Genomic DNA, 24,018 nt, shown 5'->3' on the forward strand with positions numbered 1-24,018 from the left:
CTCCCTATGCCTACGTCTTGGCAGGAGCTCTGACAGTATTTCCTAGCCTGTCCTGCAGCTTTGTGAAGTTGTGTGACTTCAAGCCTACTTTAAAACCAGGGGACTAAATTCTGCAAATTACTCCTTAGAGCCCCGACTTTATCCACAGATAGTGCTGATTAGATCAAGTGCTTTTTGGGGTTAATTAATGGCTTATGATTCTCAATTAGGTATTTGGAGAAATAAAAAAATAAAAAGAACTTGGAGGTGGATATATTTGGGAGATTTGGACAGGGCAGATTTAGAGTGCATATGCTAGTGTTTAAAAATATGTCCTGAGAAAAAATATGTGTTTCCCATTTAATGGAAGTCAAACTGCCTGGGGATAGTGTAGGCATTTGCCATTTCTTGGTCAAAGAAACATTGTCTGATTTTCATAGGCAAAGGTATTTAAATAAAGAACAACCTTTCTGAAACCTCAGTTTCTAATATGTGTTACAAGTTTTTTAGGAACAAAGTTATAAACATTAGAAATTAGAGCCTCCACAGATTCGGGTAAAAGTATGAAGAGCTTTCAGTAAACTACTTATTGGAAAGATAGAAAAAGCTTTTTCTAGTATCCTAAATGGAATTTTGTAAACTGTCTTTTATTTTAATTTTAAATTTATTTATTTATTTATTTATTTATTCATTTATTTATTCATTTTTAGTATTGTCTCTAAGCTAAAATCCTTTGCATGTTCATTTTGTTAGTTGCAGCAGCACCCTGTGTGGCCTTTACTGCTGCAGAAGGAATTAGGCAGATTGGCTTCTCTCTCCATAAGCAAGAATGCATGATTGGGAAGATGACAAATAATGGAGAAGGAAAAGATCTTAGATATTTGGGAAAACCTTACTATTTTTGATGTTTATTATTGATGCTAAATGGTGTAAAAAATAATGAAGTTAGAGCAATCAGTGTTCAAGATTTTCAGTTCTTTCCTCTATGTTTATTTGAATCACTAGAAAAAAAAATCTGAATTATATAGAAAGAGGCACCTGCACACTACTGGGTACAGGTACCTCAAAATCCTGACCTACCAAATGCTGCACAGGCATAAATAGAAGAACAGATTAAAATTGACAACATGTAACCCCTAGTTATGAAGAGTTAGAGGAAAAAGAGGAGCTTCTAAAACAGGGATTTACCAGTTGGAATGAGAGATTTTAACCAGTTTAATGAGAAGTGGGTTCATAACGATACTGAAAATATAGCAAGAGATGTAGAAGGGAAAACTCTAGAGGAAGTCAATGAAAACTCAGCTGTGTTCTGGAAAAGATGCAGTGAACTGTAAGACACAGATAAGATGATGGCTCAGATTAAATGGGAGATTTCAGAATTCAGAGAAGAATTTGTGTCAGAGAAGCACTTGACATAAAGATTGGCTGGTACAAAGCACCTTTTCATCAGCTGGGACATTGTATGGTAGTCACAAAGGAAAAAAATATATACTAAAGAAAAGGATTGCCTGATTTGGGTACTTGGATTCAACAGAGAAAATTTATATGATGAACCGAGATGGTATATTCACAACTCTGAGTTCAGATTGACTGAGTTCTTAAGGACAGAATTAAGCAAGGGAGCGTCAGAGATGCGTAACAAGAGGGCACAGGAGGGGAGATTACAAAGGGGCATCAGGAACTTGCAGGTATGTTGAACATGTTCATTATCTTGATTGAAGACATGGTTTCACAGATTTTTTTACATATGCCAGAACTTACTACATTGCATACTTTAAATACATGTTTATTATGTCAATTGTGCTTAAATAAAGCTCTTTTTAAAACCTGTATACAAAGAAATACAAGACCTGTGTACAAAAGGGAAGAGTAGCTTCCTTTTCAAAGTTCTGAGAAGATGAAAGGAAGGAACAAGCCCAGGTAACCTCTTTGTAACTCTTTCCTAACTATATCTTTACCAAGATTTTGTGCTGTTCCAAAGTGTTTTCAGTTTTAGAGATGTATTGTTAGGATCTATGTGGTCAAATATTGCTTTGTCACTCAAGATATAACTTCATGCATTTTGTGTTTCAGGACTCATGAATCAAGGAAACAAACCTGAAAAATGGATTAAGGCTGATGCCCCAAAAGGCACTGTAAGTTTTAGAAGTCAAAGCTGGTTTCAGTCCCTGAAACTGCAGGACTAAGGATGCTTTGAGTTGTAATTTATAATTTTAACAATGATTAGTAGATCCATGATGACAAAAATGCAAATACTACTTTCATTTAAATGTTGAAAATGACAAAGTATAACAAATCATCAAAGTGGATGAGCACTGGTGAACTGTCTTGCGGGTTGGGGGGGTTTAAAATTTGTGCTAGCTATTGTATTAGTTGTATTATTCTGTAACAAATTACCACAAACTTAGTGACTTAAAGTAGTATCCAGGTATCAGTTCACAGGTCTGTAGGTTAAGACTATGCCTAGATTTTCTGTTCAGGGGATACAAAAAGATAGTGATGGACTCCATTTAAGAGATAAGTCACAGAGGAAATAGGAGTGTTTTTGTCTCTTGTTGTTAAGTATCTGGAACTCACAATAAAGACTTGTTTCCTTTAAAAATGTATGTTTATGTCCTTTATAATGAAGCTTCGCAGATCCTTAAAGTCATTTGCCCTGTCTCAAACACTTACTCTGCCTTATAAGGCCGTCTCTGCTTTCTCTTCTAAAGAGAAACTTCTAAATCCCTTGTCAAAAACATCACATCTCTAATGGTTGTTTTATATAAATATAACCTTCGGTTTGATCATCTCAAAACTATTGGTTTAAAGTGAAGTTATGTGGAAAATTTATATAGTAGCAGTGCTTAATTTGGCTTTTTAAAAATCATGATTATTAGCCCTGGCTGGGTTGCTCAGTTGGTTGGACTGTTGTCTCGTGTACCAAAAAGGTTGTGGGTTTGATTCCTGGTCAGGGCACATACTTAGGTTGCGGGTTCAATCCCCACTTGGGGAGCGCATGGGAGGCAATTGATGTTTCTCTCTCACGTGGAAATCTCTCTTTCCCCATCCCCTGCTTCTCCCCCTTCCTCTCTCTCTTAAAAAAAAAATCAATAAATATATTCATGAGTGAGAATTTTTTTTAAATAATAAAATAAAATCATGATTAGACAGAAGAACTAATGATGTATTTAGAAACGTTTGTAGTTGGAATAACAATCAGATAATTTGCTGCTGTTTACACTGTAAAGATCCAGCTGATAAAAATACTTGCATCAAATGAAGTTGCCTAGTTCTTGATTTTTTTGTTCCTCCTGCTTTAGTTGAAGGTCATACTACTTCCTCTTCACTATTGTATGTTGACTCTGTGTCTTTAAGTGGTGCTGTATCCTGTTGCTCCCTTAGAGGCTTGCCTTCACAATCATAGCCAAACCAAAGTGGAGGGTCATTAGGGCTGTATTCCTGCTGCTGAACTATAGATGACATTTTCTCAGCTGCCTCCCTGTAATAACAGTGATTAGCATTAGCTACATGCAGAACTAATCACTAGTGCAGAATTTTCAAACTAGATCAAATTAGGGAGTCAAAGAACTCACGGGCAGGAGTTGAATTCACTTTTCACAGCTTTCTTGCCTTGCTGAGGATGAGGGTGTTGGTAATTGTGCTAATAATTAGGATCCCAAGGCTGAAATAGCTCAGTAGCCCTTCAGTTCAGCCAGTTCAGACATTAACACAGTGACTGGGTAAGGAAATTGCATGGAGTGGGAATACTGAGGGCAACTTTATAGTGCTCTTGAGTGAGCCGCCTGGTATTTCCAGTGTCTTAGTTAAGGGCGTACCCTTCCCAGCCAACCTGTGGAGGCTAACCATGTACCTGAGCAAGAGCTCTGAACCCAAAATCTACAGATCCCTGTTGGATACAAGTATGAATTTAAGGGAGGTCCGTGAACTCCCACAAAATTCATACAGTTTTATATCTGAGGAGAGGGTTTATGACTTTTATCAAATTCTCAAAGGTGTCTATGACTAAAATGACTAAAAATACTAATACTGCCTTTTTTAGGAGGAAGAAAGCAAAGAGAGCATGTAAAAGTTGTTCTGGACCCCAGTTCTAACATGGGGGTATGTGTGTTATCTCCACTAACATACTACCCCATGGGGATTCCCGCATACTACCAAGCAATTCTCAGATACCAAGCTGCGTGTCCCACAATTCAACTCAATTCTAACACTGTCTACCCAGAGACGGCATCAGATCCCACAGGTTAAGAGCTCAGTCCCACCAGACCGCCCTTCACTTTAGATTCCAATTGCAAGTCCAGGTTGTCACTTGGGCTTTTGACTGCCTGGCAGTATAGATCAGAGTTTCCAATAACCCCGTCCATGGGTTCAGTTAATTTGCCAGAGCTTCTCACAGAACTCAGAGAAACTTTACTTACTGGATCACCAGCTTATTATAGAGCAAAGGTACCTAACCCACTGGTCCACAGCCTATTAGGAACCAGGCCACAAGCAAAGCTCGCCTGAGCTCTGCCTCCTGTACCACTCCCCTACCCCACCCCCATCCTCCACAAAACTGGCCCCTGGGTGCCAAAAAGGTTGGGGACCGCTGTTAACAGAGGATATAACTCAGGAAGAGCCAGATGTAAGAGATGCATTGGGAAAGGTGTGGGGAGAAAGCATAGAGCTTTCATGCCATCTTCAGTCATGCCCCTCTCCCCAAAACCCCATTCATTCACCAGCCCAGAAGTTCTCTGAACTCTCCTTTTGGGGTTTTGTGGAGACATCTTTGCACAAGCATAATTGATTAAATTAGTGTTCATTGGTTATTAATTCAACCTATAGCCCCTCTTCCCTCCCTGGAAAGCAGGGTATGGGGCTGAAAGTTCCACCCCTTTCTTCATGTTTGGTTCCCTATGCAACAAGCCCCTATCCTTATGTTTATCAGCATAAACCTAGTTGTGGACACAGTCTTGTTCTGAATAATGAGACACCCATTTCACCTTTATGGCTCTGAAATGATTTCAAGGACTGAGGACCAGAGACCAAATATGGTAAGAAATGTTCCCTTTGCTCTTATCACTCAGGAAATTCCAAGGGTTTGGGGAGCTGTGAGCCAGGAACCTTGGAGGGACCCCCCCCAAAATGGAATTATCATCTGGAGGGTGGTCCTTGTACAGGCTTCCCCCCACTAGGTGAGTGTTCTTAGAGCCCATCTGTATCAGTGTACCAGCTGGCATTGTTGTGAGAGGCTGTGTTTAGCTTCAATTATTTTTTTTTTGACTTTCAGTGAGTTTGCCCATTTCATGATGGGTGATTTACAAGCGCTCCTGCTCACACTATGCTGAGTGTTCAGCAGGTTTTTTGTTGTTGTTGTTCAGCAGTTTTTGAACAAAACAGAATGACCCACCCACATGCCCCACCCTGCCTATTCACTTGATCTTGCTGCGAGTGACTTTGTTTGGTTTCCTCAGATGAAAAACTTCAAAAGGAAATGTTTTGCCATGTGGAAAAAGTGAAACAAAAAATGGCAAAAGCACTGAAGGCATCAAAATCGACAAGTTCAAAAACCATTTTGAGCAGTGGAAAAAAAGTCTCAATAGGTGCATTACATCAAATGGAGAGTACTTTGAAGGTGCCTGAAGTTTAAACACGTAAGAATGAATACACAATTTTTTATAAGTAAATTGCATTTTTGGGTCCCCCCTCGTATATGATAATTATAGTTTGGTCATCTAAATGACCAACTATACATTTTTTTATAAATCCCAATATCATAGCATCAGGAAAAAAGTATATTTAACTTGAAACTAGTTTGAGGATAGAAGGATTTTTATAGGAAGGTGGTTTGAATCTTGAGACCAGTACTAAAAAGGAAATGAGTAATTGGCAACTTTTGTAGGATCAGTAATGAGTAATGTTTGCACATGAAGGGGCCACTTTGCCCACTATTGCCATATAGTGCATTGAGTTATTAATTGTGAAAGTCTGGAAACTGAGTCATTGATAAAAAGGCTGTATTACCATATGCTTGGAGTTAAATTTGTGCTCTATGGTTATATGAGTTCAAGTAGGGCAATGAAATTGGGAATGGCTAAGATATAAGATACATCAGTTATTTAAAATGCTGTTTCACTTGAATCAAATCTTAGAAGTATTAAAATAGTTGTAACAAACTCAACAGGGAGACAACCAAAGCATTGCTAATTCTGTCTCTTACCACATTGCTTTTTGACTTACATATTTGCACTCACACAAAATTTACAGAAGTTTAAAGAACAGTTTGAGTGAAAGGAATTGTTGTACTAACTTAAGTGTAGTTCTACGTTAAACTTACTATGTAATCCTTATGTGTCCTCTAAGTAGGAATTGTTTTTCAAGATCTCATTGGCTTCATTAAGTAATTCATGAATGGGGCAGCATCCCTTGTAGCAACTAAAAGGATGCTCTTGGTAGGGTATTTTTACATAAACATAACTGTGTTATATCTTTAGCTTTTGAATTTTCTTCTGAACAGTTGTCTCCCTTTTTATTCTATGGAGTTGAGATTGCCATGTCTTTGAAGGTGTTTTTTGTGAGATTGTTTTCACTCAAGGGCCTACGACAACATAATGCCAAATGTTGGGGGAATTTGAAGCAAAAAACATTGGCACCATCAGTTTCTAATGGGTAAAACTGTCCTGGGCAACAGAGCTCCATTGTTACTTATCCTTCGCCTCATGTCTGCCTGTCTAAACGTGATCCATCTTTCAAAAGTCCAAACCAGTCCAGCCTCTTGTAGAGACCCAAACCCTATTCCTTCCTCCTCTGAACTTCTATAGGAAGTTGATCATAGAATTAATTTCTTTCCAATACATAACTTCATGGCATAGTTCATAATTTTAAATTTTGTTATTTTCCTTTTGTTTAAAAATGCAGTAAGTTATTTAAGGGTATATTAACAGTTCTTTGTATCACCTTGAAACCTAGCAGGAAGAGCCAAAATGAGATTTCAGCAGCTTAACCGAGAAGGGAAGTCCTTTAGCTCTCTTGTTTTCTGCTGGTTTGTTGGTTTTGAAGAGGCATTCTTAGGTTTCTATTTCCTGACCCCTGCCTCCCAAACAGCAGAGCTGTGGGAACAACTGTAGTTTACAGTTGTAGTAATGATTCAATGTCGCTGATGACAACACTACTGCAGTTAGAGATGACAATGGTCTTGACCTGTAGGAAAAGGACATGTTTGCTTGGGGAGTAAAAGATGTGTAAGTAGTTGACCAAATTATATGTAACCTTTGGACTCATAAGAGCAACAGTTTTTGAAAATTCTAGGTAACTGGTAAGAGGTTAAGTACTCTTAATGATAAGTTTGGGAGCATTTAAATATTGAGTCATACAGTTCCTCAGTCAACTACAAGCCAGGGTAAATTAGATGGTAATTGTCATGTAAAAATTGCAAATCATGGGAATTTGAGAAAATAACAAGAAAAGAAAATGAGGGATTTTGACTCAATATAGATAAGAAAAATAGGGAATGAATGGGAAAACCACTTATTAAATGCAATGTGATGGGACAGAATCAAAATGAACTGCATATTGAAGTACCCAATGGGACACACTTTTCTTGAATTTGTTTATTTCTTGGCTCCAGGCCTCCCTTACCTACACACTGCTCTCCATTCTACCCACAGCCAGCTTCAGTGAAATTAAACATCAGAGGGCCGACTCCCTCACTATAGGAGGTGATGCCTACAGACTGGAAATGAGCAAAGGATCATGTCTCAGACCGTTCTTCCCCCCCGTCTCAAATGCCAGGAGGTTAAGGCTTCCTCCAGTGTAGAGTGTCTCTAGGGCCTGTCTCAGTCCTCTGCGATTTCACAGCAAGGGTGGTCCTGGGAACAAATTGAAAATCTGAATCTGTCCTGCAGCAAATCTGGAATTTGTATGCTAGTATAGACTAGTCCAATTCCTCTCCACCCTTCAGAAAAGCCTTAGCCCATGAACTACCTGTTCTCATCACCTTACTAAGACCTTTGGCATCCTCACATGGACTGACTCCTAAGACCTGGGCAAAAGGAAAGACCAGCATGATGACTCCTGGCAAGTTTCTCTGAGTTCCATCCTGTGTAGCTGTGTGTTTGCACACATGCACTTTTGAAAAGTATCAGGAAACTTGAAAATGTAGAAACTGAATGTCAGTAACATCTCTCTCTCTCTCTCCCACCCTCTCTCCCTTTTTCGCTCCTTCCCTCCTTCCCCCTCCCTCCCTCTCTTCTTGGTGCTTTAGTATGGTCATACATGGGAGGTAGGAAACATTGAAAAGAAAATGTATACTTAGGAATCACCGCGTTCTAAGTTTCATAGAGTACATGTAGAGTCTGTAGACTGCCTTCCACTCTAACTTGGCCTAAGTGACTCCAAAACTTCATAGAGATTATTTGGGAATTGAACAAGTCTACTGCAATGGTTAAGCATCATTATTCATTTGACCTGGTGAGGGAGGTTTCTTTCAATCATAAAGAGCAGTGATTTTCAAGCATAATATGTTACAAACAGTAGCGAAGTATCACATTAGATGGTTAATAATGACATACTGAAGTTTGTAAGTGATTTTCTGGTTTTTGTATGTTAAAGTGGATTCAGGGTTTCCCCTGCAAAAACATTACTTGCCCTCGCTCACATTTCCTTCTAGTTTCTACAGTAGACCTGAACAAGGGTGGAGGGGGGCATTTCAAGTCAATACTAGAGAATGCTCAAAATCAGCCACCCCTCTTATTTATCCATCAACAAATAAGTTGATCACATGCCTAACCTACCCTTTTTGATCAAGTCCAATGAAAGTTAGAGCTTAAAAAAGCTTATGTGGTGAGCACACAATGCAATATACAGATAATGTATTATAGAATTGTACACTTGGGTTTTATATGTTATTAACCAGTGTCATCCCAATGAATTTAGTTTTTTAAAAAAGCTTGAGAATCACGAATCTAATGGCAAAAAAAAATTAACATAGTAATGATTAAGACCTATGTACAAAGTATGGGTGTGCCTTTTATTTGTATGACCTTTAAAACCAATTTAACCAGTTTAAACCAGTTTCTTCATTTTTATGGTAATAGGGTATTTGTGAGGATTAGATGGGATAATAAACAAAATGGGATTTAGTTCAGTACATGGCAAATAGTAATTGTAAAATGGTATTTGTTCATACTAATGATATAAGTCAGTAGCTCCACCTCCCGAAGCCCTTTCCACAAAGACCTTTTCATAACTGGAGAGGAGAGCTCTTAAGGGTTTTGTTTCTTAGCAGCACAGTTCTTTCAGCGTACCTCGGTAATAATTTTTGCTGCCAACAACTGCTAAAGAAGACCTCCAAGGAATCTCTGCTGCTTTGGAAATTCTAAAGGCCACCAAGACTCTCTGCTGATCTCTCTAGAGTTGAAGGTTTTGGGCTCCAGACACAAAAATGTCAGAAAGGTCCCTTTCCTCTTTGCTCATTATAGATTTAATTGCTCTACCTCTCTGTGGTTCAGATCCTCCAGGGTTGCAGGGACCTTTGTTTGGGTCTTTCTCGCTCTCTCCCATTATGCTTTTCTTCATCATTGTCTTTCTTGCTTGGGGGCTATAGGTTGAAAGGCTGGCTGTATATAGCATCTTCAAACATAAACAGCTATATTTTCTTGTCATGTTTATGATCATAGTTGTTACTTCTTCCTCCTTGAATTAAAGGAGGCTTTATTGTTCCTCCACATGGGGCTTCTGAAATCACTTTCTGAGATCCCTTCAGGCTCGGGGGTTGGCAGAATGACAGCCTATCTCATGCTGGAAGCTCTCTTGCAAAGAGACACAGCCAGTTTGCTCATTGACCAAAAGTTTGCTACTCCCCTGGTCAGAAAGGGTGGGCTGAGCAGACCTCTTTGATTTGCAAATCTGGTGCAGTATTTTCAGACTCCACTGAGTATGGGGGAATTTATCCATAGATCAGTTTCTTCTGAGTGCTGTAATTAGATTTTAAGGGCTACATCACAAGATGTTTCCAGGTTCAAATGGAACTGAATGTATGGGGTCCATTACTTTGTGAATCAGTGTCATTGAACTTCTTCCCAAGTAAGAAAAATGTCTGTCACGACTACCAAATGTTTGGTTTCACCCAGGCAAGACAAAGTCCCTACAGCTGAGGGACCCGCATGGCTCTGGTAAGGGCAAACAACTGCTCTTTTGGAGTGAAAATAGGTATGGGACTAGACATCATCATGACCTTGATTCTTGCAGCTTTTCCCATTCCACCCAAGGATCTAAGTGGAGGAGGGAGCTGCTGCACAGACCCTAGAGCTTACCCCAAACAGCTGCATGTGGCCAGGCCTTACCACTTATCTAATCAAAGTTTTGAGGCCCTGGTATCTTGGGAACTCCTTGACTGACAAACAGAACCCTGTCCTAGATGTTGGAAATCAAGACACTTGCTTGTGGAGCCTTACTAGTCCAAATGCTGGGACTCTCCAAGCCACTCCGCTGTGGCAACTTCCCTTCTCCATTGTTAAACAAAGACAGAGCCTGAGGATTCTATGCCTTTCCTGCTGGAACCTAGTAGGGGTGGAGCTATAAGGAAGACTAACGTGTTTGGCCTCTTCAGACATGAGATGGGCAGATAAGTCAGCTCCAAGCCCCCCCCCCCCCCCCCCCCCCCCCCCCCCCGCATCAGGGCCAAGTCTCTTCTTGGTGATAGGGACAGCCAGGCTTGGTGGTAGAAAACAAAAGAGGTTTTTTGGCTTAAGGAAAGGAATTTTCCATAGATCCAGCTAGTTAACTAGAGTTTTGCATTAGGTTTTGGGTGCCAAGCCCAGGTAGTAGTAAAATCTTACTTTGCCTTGTTTTGTTTTCTTTGCATATTTCTTTTCTAGTGACTTTGCAATAAGGAGTGAGTAATCAAAGGCAGGATTTGGATAGTACTAGATATCTAGGGTCTTCTTGACTAAACGCCATATTTATCACACTTTAACATCCCATAGCATGATTAGATTCAGGGGCCCCTTGCCAGAAAGTCTCCATTCATTCTACTTAAAAATCCTACTTATGCACTGGCTGGTGTGGCTCAGTGGATTGGGCACTGGTCTACAAACCTAAAGGTCACTGGTTCAACTCCCAGTCAGGGCACATGCCTGGGTTGCACCTGTGAGAGGCAACTGATTGATGTATCTCTCACACACATGCATGTTTCTCTCCTTCTCTGTCTTTCTCCCTTCCCCTTTCTCTAAAAAATAAATACATAAAATCTTTCTTAAAAATTCCACTTATTAGAAGTTTGAAATATTGCCTCCCAAAGAGTGATTGGCAAAATACAATCAAAGGATTACAGGCTTAATAATAAGTAATATGTTATTCATTCACTGACATCTGCCCAAACTTGGCTGTTTAATGATATGAGAAGGTTGACAGAGACTCTGAGGACCTATATCCGTGTCAGTCCTCCCCAGACCTATGAGAAAGGGTTGAGTCACCGCTCCTCTTCCCTCCCTCCCTGCAGGCCTGGGCTCAGAGGGAGTACCTATTTTACAAGTTGTAGTTTTTGTTTCATTTTCATTTCATTTTAATACATAGCCTTGGATCGGAAACCATTTTCTTCCTCAGGCCTCAAGTGACCAGTTTTCATGGTTCAGTTCGTGCCAAGGTTGCTTAATTGAAAAAGTTCTCTGAGCAATCTACATGCTTGGATTATGCACATTATGCACTTTACACTTTGATATTATTTATTTTGCCAGCAGAAAAGAATCTGATCTTCAGGGACTGGCCAAGATTTCTCATTTTGAACGCTCCACAGGTCACTTCATCAGGTCATTAAAATATTTGCACAGTTTTTACTCTCAGTCAACAGGAAAAAAAACTAAACAATGGAGCAGATACCATATTTTTTGGACTATATGATGCACCAGACCATAAGATGCACCTAGGTTTTAGAGGAGGAAAATAGGAAAAACATTTTTGAAGCAAAATATGTGGTCCTGCTCCTGCCTCCTGTGACCCCGCTCTACCACCACTCACCCCCTCCTCACCCCCCCATGAGCCAGGTAAGCTACATTCAGACCAGAAGATGCACCCCCATTTTCCTTCCAAATTTGTAGGGAAAAGTGTATCCTATAGTCCGAAAAATACGGTAACTACTTTCTATTTAAAAAATAAAGGGTAGACACTCTAGACCTTCTTTCTTTATAGACTGCTTGTTGAACCAACTGTTATTTCATTGGAAATGTTTTGCAAATTGAGGGAACAGGCAATTGGCCCGTAACAGTCAAGTCAGAATACCTTACTCTGAGCCCTAGATGGCATAGGAAATCCCTAGTTAAATGAATAGCACCTATCAAGCAAATAGCTTTGGGAGTGATGGGGTTTAGGATAACTGTTAGTAATTTATACTTAATTGGAAGTTGGTTTAATCTGAGTATGTTCTAAACCCATAGGGGAGATTAACTGAATGGAAAGATTTTGAGAGATAAGTAGAGGAAGAGCTAGTGATCATTTGGACATCTGCAAGGTCAAGGAAGGGATATAAAACCACCAAGATGATTTTAGACGAGAGCTTCTCTTGGTTCAGCTCAAAATGTTGGCTTCAATTAGGTGAAAAAAGAAAAAAAGAAAAAAAGAAACTCCCTAAGTCTGAAAGGCACTTATGTATTATGAATGCCATAGTCACATACTCCATTTTCTCAGAAAGTAGTTCTCAAAGTTTTTCATATTCAGGTGCATACTTACTTGGAAATGTGTCTGCAGTATTGCATCTTGAGGATCCGGAGTTGTTTGCAGCCTATCTGAAGGTTCTCAAGCATTTGGTCAGTAAGCAGAACACAACCAGAAGTATCCAAAATGTGCAGGTAACCGCATTTTGCTGATAATACCTCCATCGCTGAGTCAGTAATCTGCCAAAATAAGTACTGATTATTTTGATGAACTTCATCCCAAGGAAGAATAGTGTACTAGTCAGTTTGGGCTGCTTTAACAAAATACCATAGGCTGGGTAATTTTAACAATAGGCATTTATTTCTCACATTTCTGGAGGCTGAGAAGTCTAAAATCAAGGTGCCCACAGATTCAGTGTCTGGTGAGGGCCCTCTTCTTGGCTTGCAGGTAACTACCTTCCTGCTGTATCCTCACATTGCAGAGAGAGAGAGTTCTGGTTTCTTCCTATTCTTATAGGGACACCAATCCCATCATGGGGGTTTCACCCTATTTAATTACTTCCTCAAAGCCTTACTTCCTTATACTATGACATTGGATATGAGGGTTTCAAAATATGAATTTCGGGAGGACACAAACATTTGGGGATGGGGGGGTGAGGAGACACAAATATTTAGTCCCTAACAAACAGAATCAGGACACTTGTCACATGATAGTGAAACTAGAGAAGTAAGGTTGGTGTTCGTGTGGGCTGTCACTACCAGAACCAATAAGTAGAGACAAGGATTGAATCCTTATGGGCTCTTTATTCAGATGCTGGCAATTTGAGAAGATGACAGGTTATGTACGCTGAAAACCATCTTAAAGTCTCATCTCAAGCCGACCTTTTCAAAAGAAGAAAAGATTAGGTAAGGGGTTTGGGAAAAGGTTAATCAGGTAAGAGTTTCAGTCCAGCAGCCACCTAGGCTCCCTCCCTGGAACACAAAGGCTCAGATGCTATCAGCTGACACCCTGGGGCACAAAGGTTGAATTGTTTGTTAACCTCCTGGAGTCCCTTAGGTCATGCATTCCAGTTCCTGGAATAACAGCTTCCCACAAGCATTAATCACTTAAGGTATCAACTATGACTACAGCTAAAATCTTTAACTCTTGAGTTCCCCTATCAATAGGTCTATAACTCAAGTTAGTGATTTAACTTTTCAGGCCACTAAAATGTATATTTCAAGTGGCGCCAACAGAATTTGTGACCTTTTACAGAGCTCTTGTTTGAATGGGAAACTTCATCAAAATTTCCTTTGTAATACCTGTCACATCAATTTAAGTATCTTATTAAATTCTGCAGTAATATTATTATAACACCACGTTACAAAACTAAAATATTTATGTATCTCCTGAAGTTAACCTGTAGACAGGATCAGATTGCTAATAGACAGGGCCTGGACATTGCTGATGGTTTGCATGTGAAGTAACACGGTTCTGGGAAGGGTCGAGGAAGTGAGACTGACAGTTTGCAGGCAGGGGAGAAAGAAGAGCAGAAGCCACAGAGACTGCAGGAATCTCACTCAGAAATTCTGCTGAGTGTTCCCACATCTTGGAAGTTTGCCCAGATGTTTTGCAGAAGTAATTCAACCCCACTTCTTAGATTGTTTCACTTACTCAAGATCTAGTTTTTGAATTTATGGTTGAACTAAGACTTACTGCAGAATCAACTGGATTACTCTCCCCAAAGGAATTTTTTTTTCAACTGGATTTAATTTCTTACTTTAAATGGTTGAACATTCTAAAATATGCCATGAGACTTGACTTTTGTTTTTAACATAAAGTTGAGAGAATTATGCAGAAAAACCTTTCAATTTGAAATGTATACTTTTTGAGTTTGGAAAAATAGATGTCATTGTCTAAGTATGCCCTTTTTTCCAGGACATGCTCAGGACCAAGGTTTTCAACATTACAACTGAATCTCACAATAATGCCTTCAGACATTCCTGCCATACTTGTGGGTCTCTGAGGATCTGATGTTATTGAGAAAAAAAAAAAGCTCTCAGAATTGTAGAGGACAGGAAAGCAAATGAGGTCATAGAAAAGTCCGGTTCAGGTGGAGTTCAGAGCGCTAGCCTCCACTGACACTGGGGGAGCTGAAAAGGAGCCCATCACTTCCTATATGTCAGAAGCTCAAGATATTCAATAACTGAGGTGATGCTGTCAGGATTCATGGGGGCTGGGAGCTACAGGTAGAGATGACTGGCCACATTCGTAGCTTCCAAATGCAAGAGCCTCATCTGAGTCCTGTTGAGCAGAGATTATGTTATTCCCATTTTAGTGCTGGGTAGGATAGGGGTCAGAGTACAACATACTGATCTAGGAGGTAAGCTAGTTGCAAGGAAGGGCTGACCTTCCAGGAGATGGATAAGGTGGCCATTCACGATTGACCCGTGGGCTTTTGGGAAACATAGTCTAGAATGATGAGCCAGACACTAAAGTGTTTTATGGCTCATCTGAAGAAATGTAGGTGGAGGAGTCCTTATGGTTTCAGGTGAAGAGTATTCAGACTGGCCCAAATTATGGTCACCATACTTTCTGGATCAGGAACCTCATTCAGCTTGCATAGATGGCCAAGTTAAACCCTTCTCCCTTACACTGAGGTTCTGAAATAATCTACTCTGTTTTTGTCACCCTACATCTTTGGCGTAGAGTGATTCATCTCATATCTTATTTGTGTAACATTGTCCTTAGTTTCTAGGTTGCAGGACAGTGTCTATGGTACAATTTATAGACCGAGTCTCCTGTTTTTCCTTATCAAAAACCAAAACAAACAAGCAAAAATCCTCTGCCTCCATTCCTGTTCTCACTGGAATTTTTCCTTTTCTCATTTTCTTACTTTCCTCCCTAACTGGTAGAGCCACTTAAAAAGCCCAGTCTCCACAGGCACCCACTTCACAGCCAGTGAAGTTCCCAGCAGCCCATGTGTCCACATGTCCATGTGCAGAGAAACTCCCCCTGCGAGCTGTGACTGCTCAGGCTGCAGAGGGTCCGTGGTCAGTGCTGCTAGCGTGCTGAATTTCTTGACCCCACTCACTTCTAGAACCAGATGATGCCAACCAGAAGGACATCTGGTTTCTGTAGTTTAAAACAAGTACATTATTAAACAAAAAGAATTTTGCTGTGAACTCTCTAGGTTAATTTTGTCATGATTTACCACATCTTTCCCCCACCTTCTCCTCTTTTTCCTTAACTGTGAAGGAATTTGGACATTCTATCATCACACTCTTAATCCACTCACCACACAAACTAAACAGCTGAGAAACTGAATTTGTAGTGTAGCTAGAATGCAGGGCATCTTGAGAGTTTGGATAATGCTTTAGTAATGACAAGCCCATCAGTGTATAAAATAGAAGATAACAATGTTGCTGTTCTTGCAATTTCTGTGGATTTTTATTCAAAAGATTTTTTTAGTTGTCTTTCCTCTGCATATTTTGTTTCCACCAAGTGTTTCCTGTCAAATTTGTTATGGTCTTTATCCACTTTAGATACTTTCTCTTATGTCTAGTTCTTGACTCTCTGCTCCTGGTTAATAGCGAAGGGCTCCAAACTGATTTCAGGGTCTGAGTGCATAAGGTGGGCCTTCTCTATTTTAAGCTTCAATGGTCTAATTGGGTTACGTGTTGGGAAAACCTCAGATGTCAGTATTTTTTGGTCTTTTGTCCAGGGCTAGTCAGAGTCCCCAGAAAAGAGACATCCAATCTCCTGCCTGGAGGGAAAGATCCAGCAGTCAAATTCTGGATGCTGTGTTGAAAAGTGCTTGAGTGTCTCTAAGTTCACCATTGAGTCACTGAATTTCCATTCTCACTTTGTACCCCAGCTCTCTATTACACAGGATGTCTCCCAGACCAGCAACCCTCTGTTTTGCTATCTGCAGAGCAGATAGTAGAGAACTTGGAGCAATATCTGGAGACATTTTTTATTGTCATGACTGTAGGTGGTGGGGGTGGGGGGGTGGCTGGGTGATGCTGTCACAGTGGGAGGAGGGCAAGGGTGCTGTTAAACACACTACAGTACATAGAACCACCACCCACTACAAAGAATTATCTCATTGAAAATATCAGTAATGCCAAGGTTGATAAATCTGGCTCTAGGAAGTAAATCTGCAGTCTTCTGGGGAGGGTGGGGAGGTGCAGTTGTCCAGAGGTGTGGAGTGGGGGAAGAGATCTGAGGATCTATTTATTTCTCCAGAATTTTAACCTATCTCCCTTATTTTAACCACCCTCTTTTTTAAAGTATATTTTATTAATTCTGCCATTACAGTTGTCCCATTTTTTCCTCCCCTTTATCCCCCCTCTGCCCTGCACCCCCCTCCCACCAGCATTCCCCCCACTTAGTTCATGTTCATGGGTCGTAAATATAAGTTCTTTGTTAGCCACCCTCTTAACTCAGCTGCAGAGGTACACTGTGCTGTCAAGCTTGAAGACTATGGTGTAAGTCAATTTTATCCTCAGCTTTCTCTACTCTTTGAATCCTCTATTTAGGATTCAAAGCTGTCTCTGATCTGCTAAAGTGGTCCATCTCTTTTCAAGCTACCAAATTTTGTTGTTCTTGTCTTTTCTCCTCACCCTTCTTCTGCAGTTATGGTAGCATTTCAAGAAGAAGCAAAACTCTATATGTATACTCACACATGTGTATGTGTATATAGTCTGCTATATTAACCCAGAAGCACACATCTCTATTTCTTAACATAGAGATATGTCCATAGTATATTAAGAAAAAAAAAAAGTAGGCTACAATGTATTTTGGGAAATATGATTCTATTCTTTAAAAAAAAGAAGACAAAACACAAACCTTCTATAATTAATTCTAACCTCTTTGCACCTAGAAAAAAATTCTACAAAAATAATTATAAAATATGAACTATGGTTATGTCTGGAAGGTGATGTGACAATGAGTTTTTACTCTCTTCTTTATGTTTTTATATGTAGTCCAAATATCTTACAATGAGTACATATTTCTTTTATAAATGGATGCCAAGAGAAATTGTCAAACACTTGAAGTCATCCTGGAACATTAACATGCTCACCTGAGGAATTCTATATGGAATTATGCTTTTGTTTGACATACTATTTACTAGTAGGGCCCAAACTAAGGGAAGTTACATGTTATAACTTGCTATATTTTTGTCCAGGAGAGATTATTTTGGTATGGTAGAAACGAGAACTCCAAGGTTATGGATTTATTACCTTATAAGTTTGGATCTAACCCAAAAATCATATTTCAACATTATTTCTTCAGTTCCTGTAAGTGCTCAGTTCGACCAAATGCCCTATGAACTGGCTTTACCATTTTGTTGGTTCTCTCATTGAAAAATTAAATAAATCTTTGACACATTTTTGTATTTGTGTGAGCATTGTTTTTAACTTTTTGAAAATTCTGCTTTAACACAAATGAAATCCTAAAGCTGTTTCCAATTTTGGGAAAGAAGAAAAAGTGTGAGGGGTACCTCAGACATGGCAAAGAAAAATAAGTTCTACGATGAGGCCAAGCCTGACTGCTACCTTGCCTGACTTCTTTGGCAGTGCTTCAGTTCAATATTTTGAGCTGTGGCTTCTACTCATACCTTTGGACAGCCAGCAATGTTGAGAGATGTGAGGTTAATGCAATAAATGGCCAGTGCTGTAATAAACTCATCTGATAACTGGGGGCAATAAGAGACATCCAAGTGTTCCAAGATCAGTGAGCCTTTGCAGAATGCCTGCAAGAAATTCCAAAGTCAAAGGTTTTTTCTTTTCCTTGTCTTTATTCAAATGTTGTATGCACATGGAGCCATCTTACCCATAGCAGTTTACTTAGTATGCATTTCAGTCCCTGAAATATAGATCTTGTTGCAAAAAAAAGGCATTACATCCAAATATTCTTTACAAAAAAATATTCACACATCAATTTAACAGCTTAGTAGTATTCAAATTCCTGATAACAGAATTTGGTTTTCTTGAAGTTAGCACTAATGAAATTTTGAAACCAGAATAGTCAGGATTCGTGCTGCCTGTCACCACCAGAAGCAATAAATAGAGACAGGGATTGAATTCCTATGGGCACTTTATTCAGATGGCCGGCGATTTAAGAAGATGGTGGCTCACTTACCCTAAAAGACCATCTTACATTTCAAGCCAGCCTTTTTTTATAAGCAGGAAAAAGTGTAGGAAAGGGGTTTGGAATTCAGAAAAACCTTTAAGCAGATAAAAGATGGAGTTCAGCAATCTCCCTAGCATCCTTTCATCACTTGACCAGTGATTCTTTATCTGTGTTCTGGGTGGGATGACTCTGCCTGGCACACAATGGCTCAGATACCATCTTGATTGCTTGCACAATCCCAAATTACAACTCAGTAGTGCCCCAGTAGGCCCATTACTGAGTTGTAATTCCATTTCCACCACTTGTTAGTATAGATCTTTCTGAGCCTCGTTTGCCTCTTCTTTAAATTGGGGAAAATATGCCTGTCCCCAAGATTCCACAGGGGACTAGTTTTAGGGCCCTGGTGTATACCAAAATCGGTGGATGCTTAAACCCCTTACTTAGTTGGCCCTCCATATCCAAGAGTTCTGCATCTGCCAATTGTAGTATCTAGCATTCTTCTGAAATGCCAGATGTTGATCTGAAATTTCTAGAGCTAGTAAAGGCTTGGAAATCATTGGAATTTCTTCCCTTTATTTCAGTAATTCTTAATTTTCATTCTCACTTTTTAGGAAAAAAAAAGAACTGAGTAATAAGAATCCCCAAGGAAATAACAGTCAAAAGTTTACAACTCACCATTATACAAGAACAAAATGGTCCACAAAATAACCCTCATAGTAATCCTAAAAATATCTGAATAAGTCAAGATGAGTAGAAATTGGAAACCAAGTTTCTGGTTTAAGATACTACTAAAACTGTATTCAATATACTGACTTAATACTGTATTAAGATAATACTAATACTAATACTGTGATCACCAATTTATACTTCTTAATCCTTTCCCATTACTCACTTAATCCCCCCTTTCCTCTGACAGCTGTCACCTTCCCTCAAAGTCAGCTTCTGTACACGTGATAGAATTATCCAGTGTCTGTTTTTAAATCAGAAACTGTTCCATCCCAACTAGGAAATATTATGGGGCAACATATATTTTTTACCAATCAAGTCTGCCCTGAGTCAACTAGTAGGGTGAGACTTTTGAAACTGATGATGCCCAAATATATTTTTACAGAAGGGTGAAATGCTTTTAGAACAAATAAACCAGATACTTGACCAAACGGGAAAATAATAATTTTAAAGGAACCTCCAATGAGAAAAGTAATCTTAAGACTGACTGAACTTCTGCTAACCACCTTTTCTTTATTAACTCCCATAAGAGCTTTAGGAACAGCTTAGCAAGGTATCTGCTCTGTTCCCAATGGCCCAAAACAGCCCAGAGACTAACAGGCATGTCTCTAACTCTGAGCTTGCGGTGCTTCTGTCTCTCTGTATGTAGATGGGGAATCAGTCCACAGTGCCTCAAGAGTCCCCTTTGGGGTACATACCAACTGGGAGAAATTTGACCCTGAGTCCCTCAAAAATAAAAGGCTAATCTTTTGTAACACAGTCTGGTCCCAATATAAAGTGGGCAATGGAGAGGTTTGGCCAGTCAATGGCACCATTAATTGTAGTGCTATCTTGCAGCTGGACCTGTTTTACTACTCCCAAGGGAAAGAGACAGCAGTTCCATACACCTAAGTCTTTATGCCTCTCAGAGATGTGCCTAAGCTATATGCCACCTATAAACTGGAAAAATGTACCCAGATGGAAAAAAAAATTCAAAAGTGGGTGAATAGATTTGTCAATCCTTTACAAACATTTGGCAACCCAACTGTTCAGATATTAAAAATAACTTTCTTTGCTTTATGAATGAAGTCTTTACAAGGCCAGAGGTGTGCCTTCAGAGCATCAAAGCTCACCAAATCCTTTTACCTGTCCCAAGCCTCCTCTGTTCATCTTAAAAAGACATATAGGTAATTGACTCTATAAAACCAGTCATTCTAGGAGGAGCGTTTCTTTCCCTACATTTTTGAAATGCAAGAGTTCTTCAACAACTCTTGTCAGGGCCATCTTTTAAAATACAAATTTTGGGGAGATAATTCTTATCAAAAGGGGAAAAACTTTAGCTATACCTGAGAATATCAATTTAACTTATTTTAGATATTCTTTTCTAAATTGATAAATTCTGATAAAAGTTATTGAATGTGTATATACTTTGAAATAACAAGAGATGCTGAAGCATTAATTACTGGACAGGTGTTAAGTTTACCTGCTTTGGGCTTTTTATTACAAAGAGGCTGTAGGGTGGATTTGGAGGGGTAGATAATGTCTATGCTTTGTCAGAGGTGTGTTTCTTGAAAGCGAGAGTGTGTTTGCCAATAGACAGCCCTATGTTTCTAAAGTTCATGAAATGTGTTCATAAAAGTCAATCTAAGCAATACTGCCTGCTTACTTTTTATCATTGGAAAATGAGGTTTCTAAGAATTAAAAGTTCAAATTAAGTTTGAAATAAATGTATGGTTTTAGTAAGAGAAGGCATATGGCATGGAGATGTAATTTTGAAGGACAAAGATTGAATGTGAGTTATTCTAAAAAAGGTTATTTCTGAAAGGATAAGAAAATTTATGAAAGTTGTAGAAAGGTCCATAGAAGTTTGTAAAGGTTATAGAAATAGTGAAAATTTTAAATGTGTAAAGAAAGAAACCTCAGTCAGGCTCCAGTGTCCTCCCTCCACGTAATTTCTCTCTGATGACATTCTTTGATGACTCCATTGAGAACCGGGTTGTTTTCATTACACTTTCTCTTTCTCCCGTTGGTGTGGGGAAACATACCTATCAGCTATGGAGCAAATCCTTCCTCAGGACATGTCTCATCAGAGCTGAGATAGAAGGTAAGGCTGCCCTCTGGACACAGAGTCACCCTACATGACTGTCCCCATGTGACACCTGGGACACAGGGTCTGATGAGTCAGAAAGTGATCACCCCTGATGTCTAAAGGGACACATTCCTTCCCCTTTGTTTGCTCTGGTCATTGGTAAGGCCACCCTCAGGGCATGGGGTAAACATATTCACAGGTCAAATGACTTTTGTCTCTCGGGCTTTCTCTTTCTGCCAGTGTGGTGTTGAGTCCCCTGTCCGAGTGGCTTTAGGTCACCCTGAGAGCACGGGGTAAACACAGCCATCATTTTGTATGTCTCTGCTGGTGTGGACTATAACTCCCAGTCTCTGTCTGGAGCATTTGTCTTCTGTCACTGGGTTTCTGACCTTTCGTGGGGCCCAGAGCAGCCCCACCCAGGCTCTTCCCTGCTGCTTGATTCCTTGGATTGGAACGGAGACTTTCTTTATTTCCACCACTCACTTACAGTCCTTGAAGCTTTCATTGAAAGTCTTAACAGGTCTTCCTGCTTGATATTTAGGACCTTCCATCCCCTTTACCAGCCAACTTAAAAGTTGTCAAAATCAAATGAGAAAAATATTGTGCTTCCTCTGAAAAATTAGTAGTTCAAATTATTTGTATGGCCTTTGTGTGTGTGGTCTTTATGTGATATGTATTGTATCATATGTGTATTATATGTGATACATTTTTGCCCTCCAAATGGCATAACTAGAATATAGTATTTTATTGGACTAAAGAAATTAAATACTTATATAAATTAAGTAGGATCCTGTGGTCTGAACAGAATACTTGATATTAAAAACAGTTTTAAGTTTGATTGATGTCTTTTAGGGTTATTACCAAAAAAATGTGTTGCTTTACAAAAAGTTTATGTTATGATGTTTTGGTTAAGTTTGTTTGACAACCTTCCTAAAGTTTAAATGTAAGAATCAATATGACTTTGACTTATTCCAAGGGGCCCCTGGAATACCTCAAGGATTTATTCTTTTTGTAAAAGAGAAGTTTTTGAACTAATTAGGCCTATTTAATATGCTTGAAATTACATGGCAAACTTGGCCAAACAGAATAACAACTGTTCTATTGGTATGAGGTCTGTCTGGAAAAAGTCCAGCCATTGGTTTTTTTTGTAAATATATTTATTGATTATGCTATTACAGTTGTCCCATTCCCCCCTTCACTCCACTCCATCCTGCCCACCCCCTCCGTCCCACATTCCCCCCACTATAGTTCATGTCCATGGGTCATACTTATAAGTTCTTTGGCTTCTACATTTCCTATACTATTGTTAACCTCCCCCTGTCTATTTTCTACCTACCATTTATACTACTTATTCTCTGTACCTTTCCCCCCACTCTCCCCCTCCCACTCCCCTGCTGATAACCCTCCATGTGATCTCCATTTCTGTGGTTCTGTTCCTGTTCTAGTTGTTTGCTTAGTTTGCTTTTGTTTTTGTTTTAGGTGTGGTTGTTAATAACTGTGAGTTTGCTACCATTTTTACTGTTCATATTTTTTATCTTCTTTTTCCTAGATCAATCCCTTCAACATTTCATATAATAAGGGCTTGGTGATGATGAACTCCTTTAACTTGACCTTATCTGAGAAGCACTTTATCTGCCCTTCCATTCTAAATGATAGCTTTGCTGGATACAGTAATCTTGGATGTAGGCCCTTGCCTTTCATGACTTGGAATACTTCTTGCCAGCCCCTTCTTGCCTGTAAGGTCTCTTTGGAGAAATCAGTTGACAGTCTTCTGGGAACTCCTTTGTAGGTACCTGTGTCCTCTTCTCTTGCTGCTTCTAAGATTCTCTCCTTCTCTTTAATCTTGGGTAATGTAATGATGATGTGCCTTGGTGTGTTCCTCCTTGGGTCCAGCTTCTTTGGGACTCTCTGAGCTTCCTGGACTTCCTGGAAGTCTATTTCCTTTGCCAGATGAGGGAAGTTCTCCTTCATTATTTGTTCAAATAAGTTTTCAATTTTTTGTTCTTCCTCTTCTCCTTCTGGCACCCCTATAATTTGGATGTTGGAACGTTTCAAGATGTCCTGGAGGTTCCTAAGCTTCTCCTCATTTTTTTGAATTCTTGTTTCTTCATTCTTTTCTGGTTGGATGTTTCTTTCTTCCTTCTGGTCCACAGCGTTGATTTGAGTCCCAGTTTCCTTCACATCACTATTGGTTCCCTGTACATTTTCCTTTGTTTCTCTTAGCATAGTCTTCATTTTTTCATCTAATTTGCGACCAAATTCAATCAATTCTATAAACATCCTGATTACCAGTGTTTTGAACTGTGCATCTGATAGGTTGGCCATCTCTTCCTTGCTTGGTTGTATTTTTTCTGGGGCTTTGATCTGTTATTTCATTTGGGCCATTTTTTTTTTTTGTCTTGGAGTGCCTGTTACATAAAGGGGCGGAGCCTTAGGTGTTCAGTGGGGCAGGGTAACGCTGGTTGCTGCACTGTGATGCTGTATGTGGGGGAGGGGCTGAG

At 39.5% G+C, this 24,018-nt stretch overlaps 2 protein-coding genes across 6 annotated transcripts in view; one reads left to right on the forward strand and one right to left on the reverse strand.

The window, feature by feature from the left end:
* Positions 1 to 24,018, forward strand: part of FAM185A (family with sequence similarity 185 member A) — an 84,756-nt gene that overhangs the window by 56,702 nt on the left and 4,036 nt on the right. For 2 of the 4 annotated variants that reach the window (XM_045193911.2, XM_045193927.2), the window contains 2 exons: positions 2,053 to 2,114; positions 5,046 to 5,153. In XM_045193911.2, coding sequence (XP_045049846.2) covers positions 2,053 to 2,114; positions 5,046 to 5,153 — 170 coding nt within the window. Of the gene's footprint in view, positions 1 to 2,052; positions 2,558 to 5,045; positions 5,154 to 24,018 lie in introns of those variants that run through there. The other 2 variants (XM_045193917.2, XM_024557490.3) reach the window with 2 other exon arrangements.
* FBXL13 (F-box and leucine rich repeat protein 13) overlaps positions 3,186 to 24,018 on the reverse strand; it is a 287,440-nt gene continuing 266,607 nt past the window's right edge. For both annotated transcript variants that reach the window (XM_045193852.3, XM_024558073.4), the window contains 3 exons: positions 18,209 to 18,343; positions 12,682 to 12,845; positions 3,186 to 3,460 (listed from right to left, as the gene is read on the reverse strand). In XM_045193852.3, the coding sequence (XP_045049787.2) occupies positions 3,289 to 3,460; positions 12,682 to 12,845; positions 18,209 to 18,343 (471 nt within the window). In that variant the 3' untranslated portion in view covers positions 3,186 to 3,288. The remainder of the gene's footprint in view (positions 3,461 to 12,681; positions 12,846 to 18,208; positions 18,344 to 24,018) is intronic.

Source organism: Desmodus rotundus, chromosome 6 (genome assembly GCF_022682495.2).
Source record: "Desmodus rotundus isolate HL8 chromosome 6, HLdesRot8A.1, whole genome shotgun sequence".
Classification (NCBI taxonomy): domain Eukaryota; kingdom Metazoa; phylum Chordata; class Mammalia; order Chiroptera; family Phyllostomidae; genus Desmodus; species Desmodus rotundus.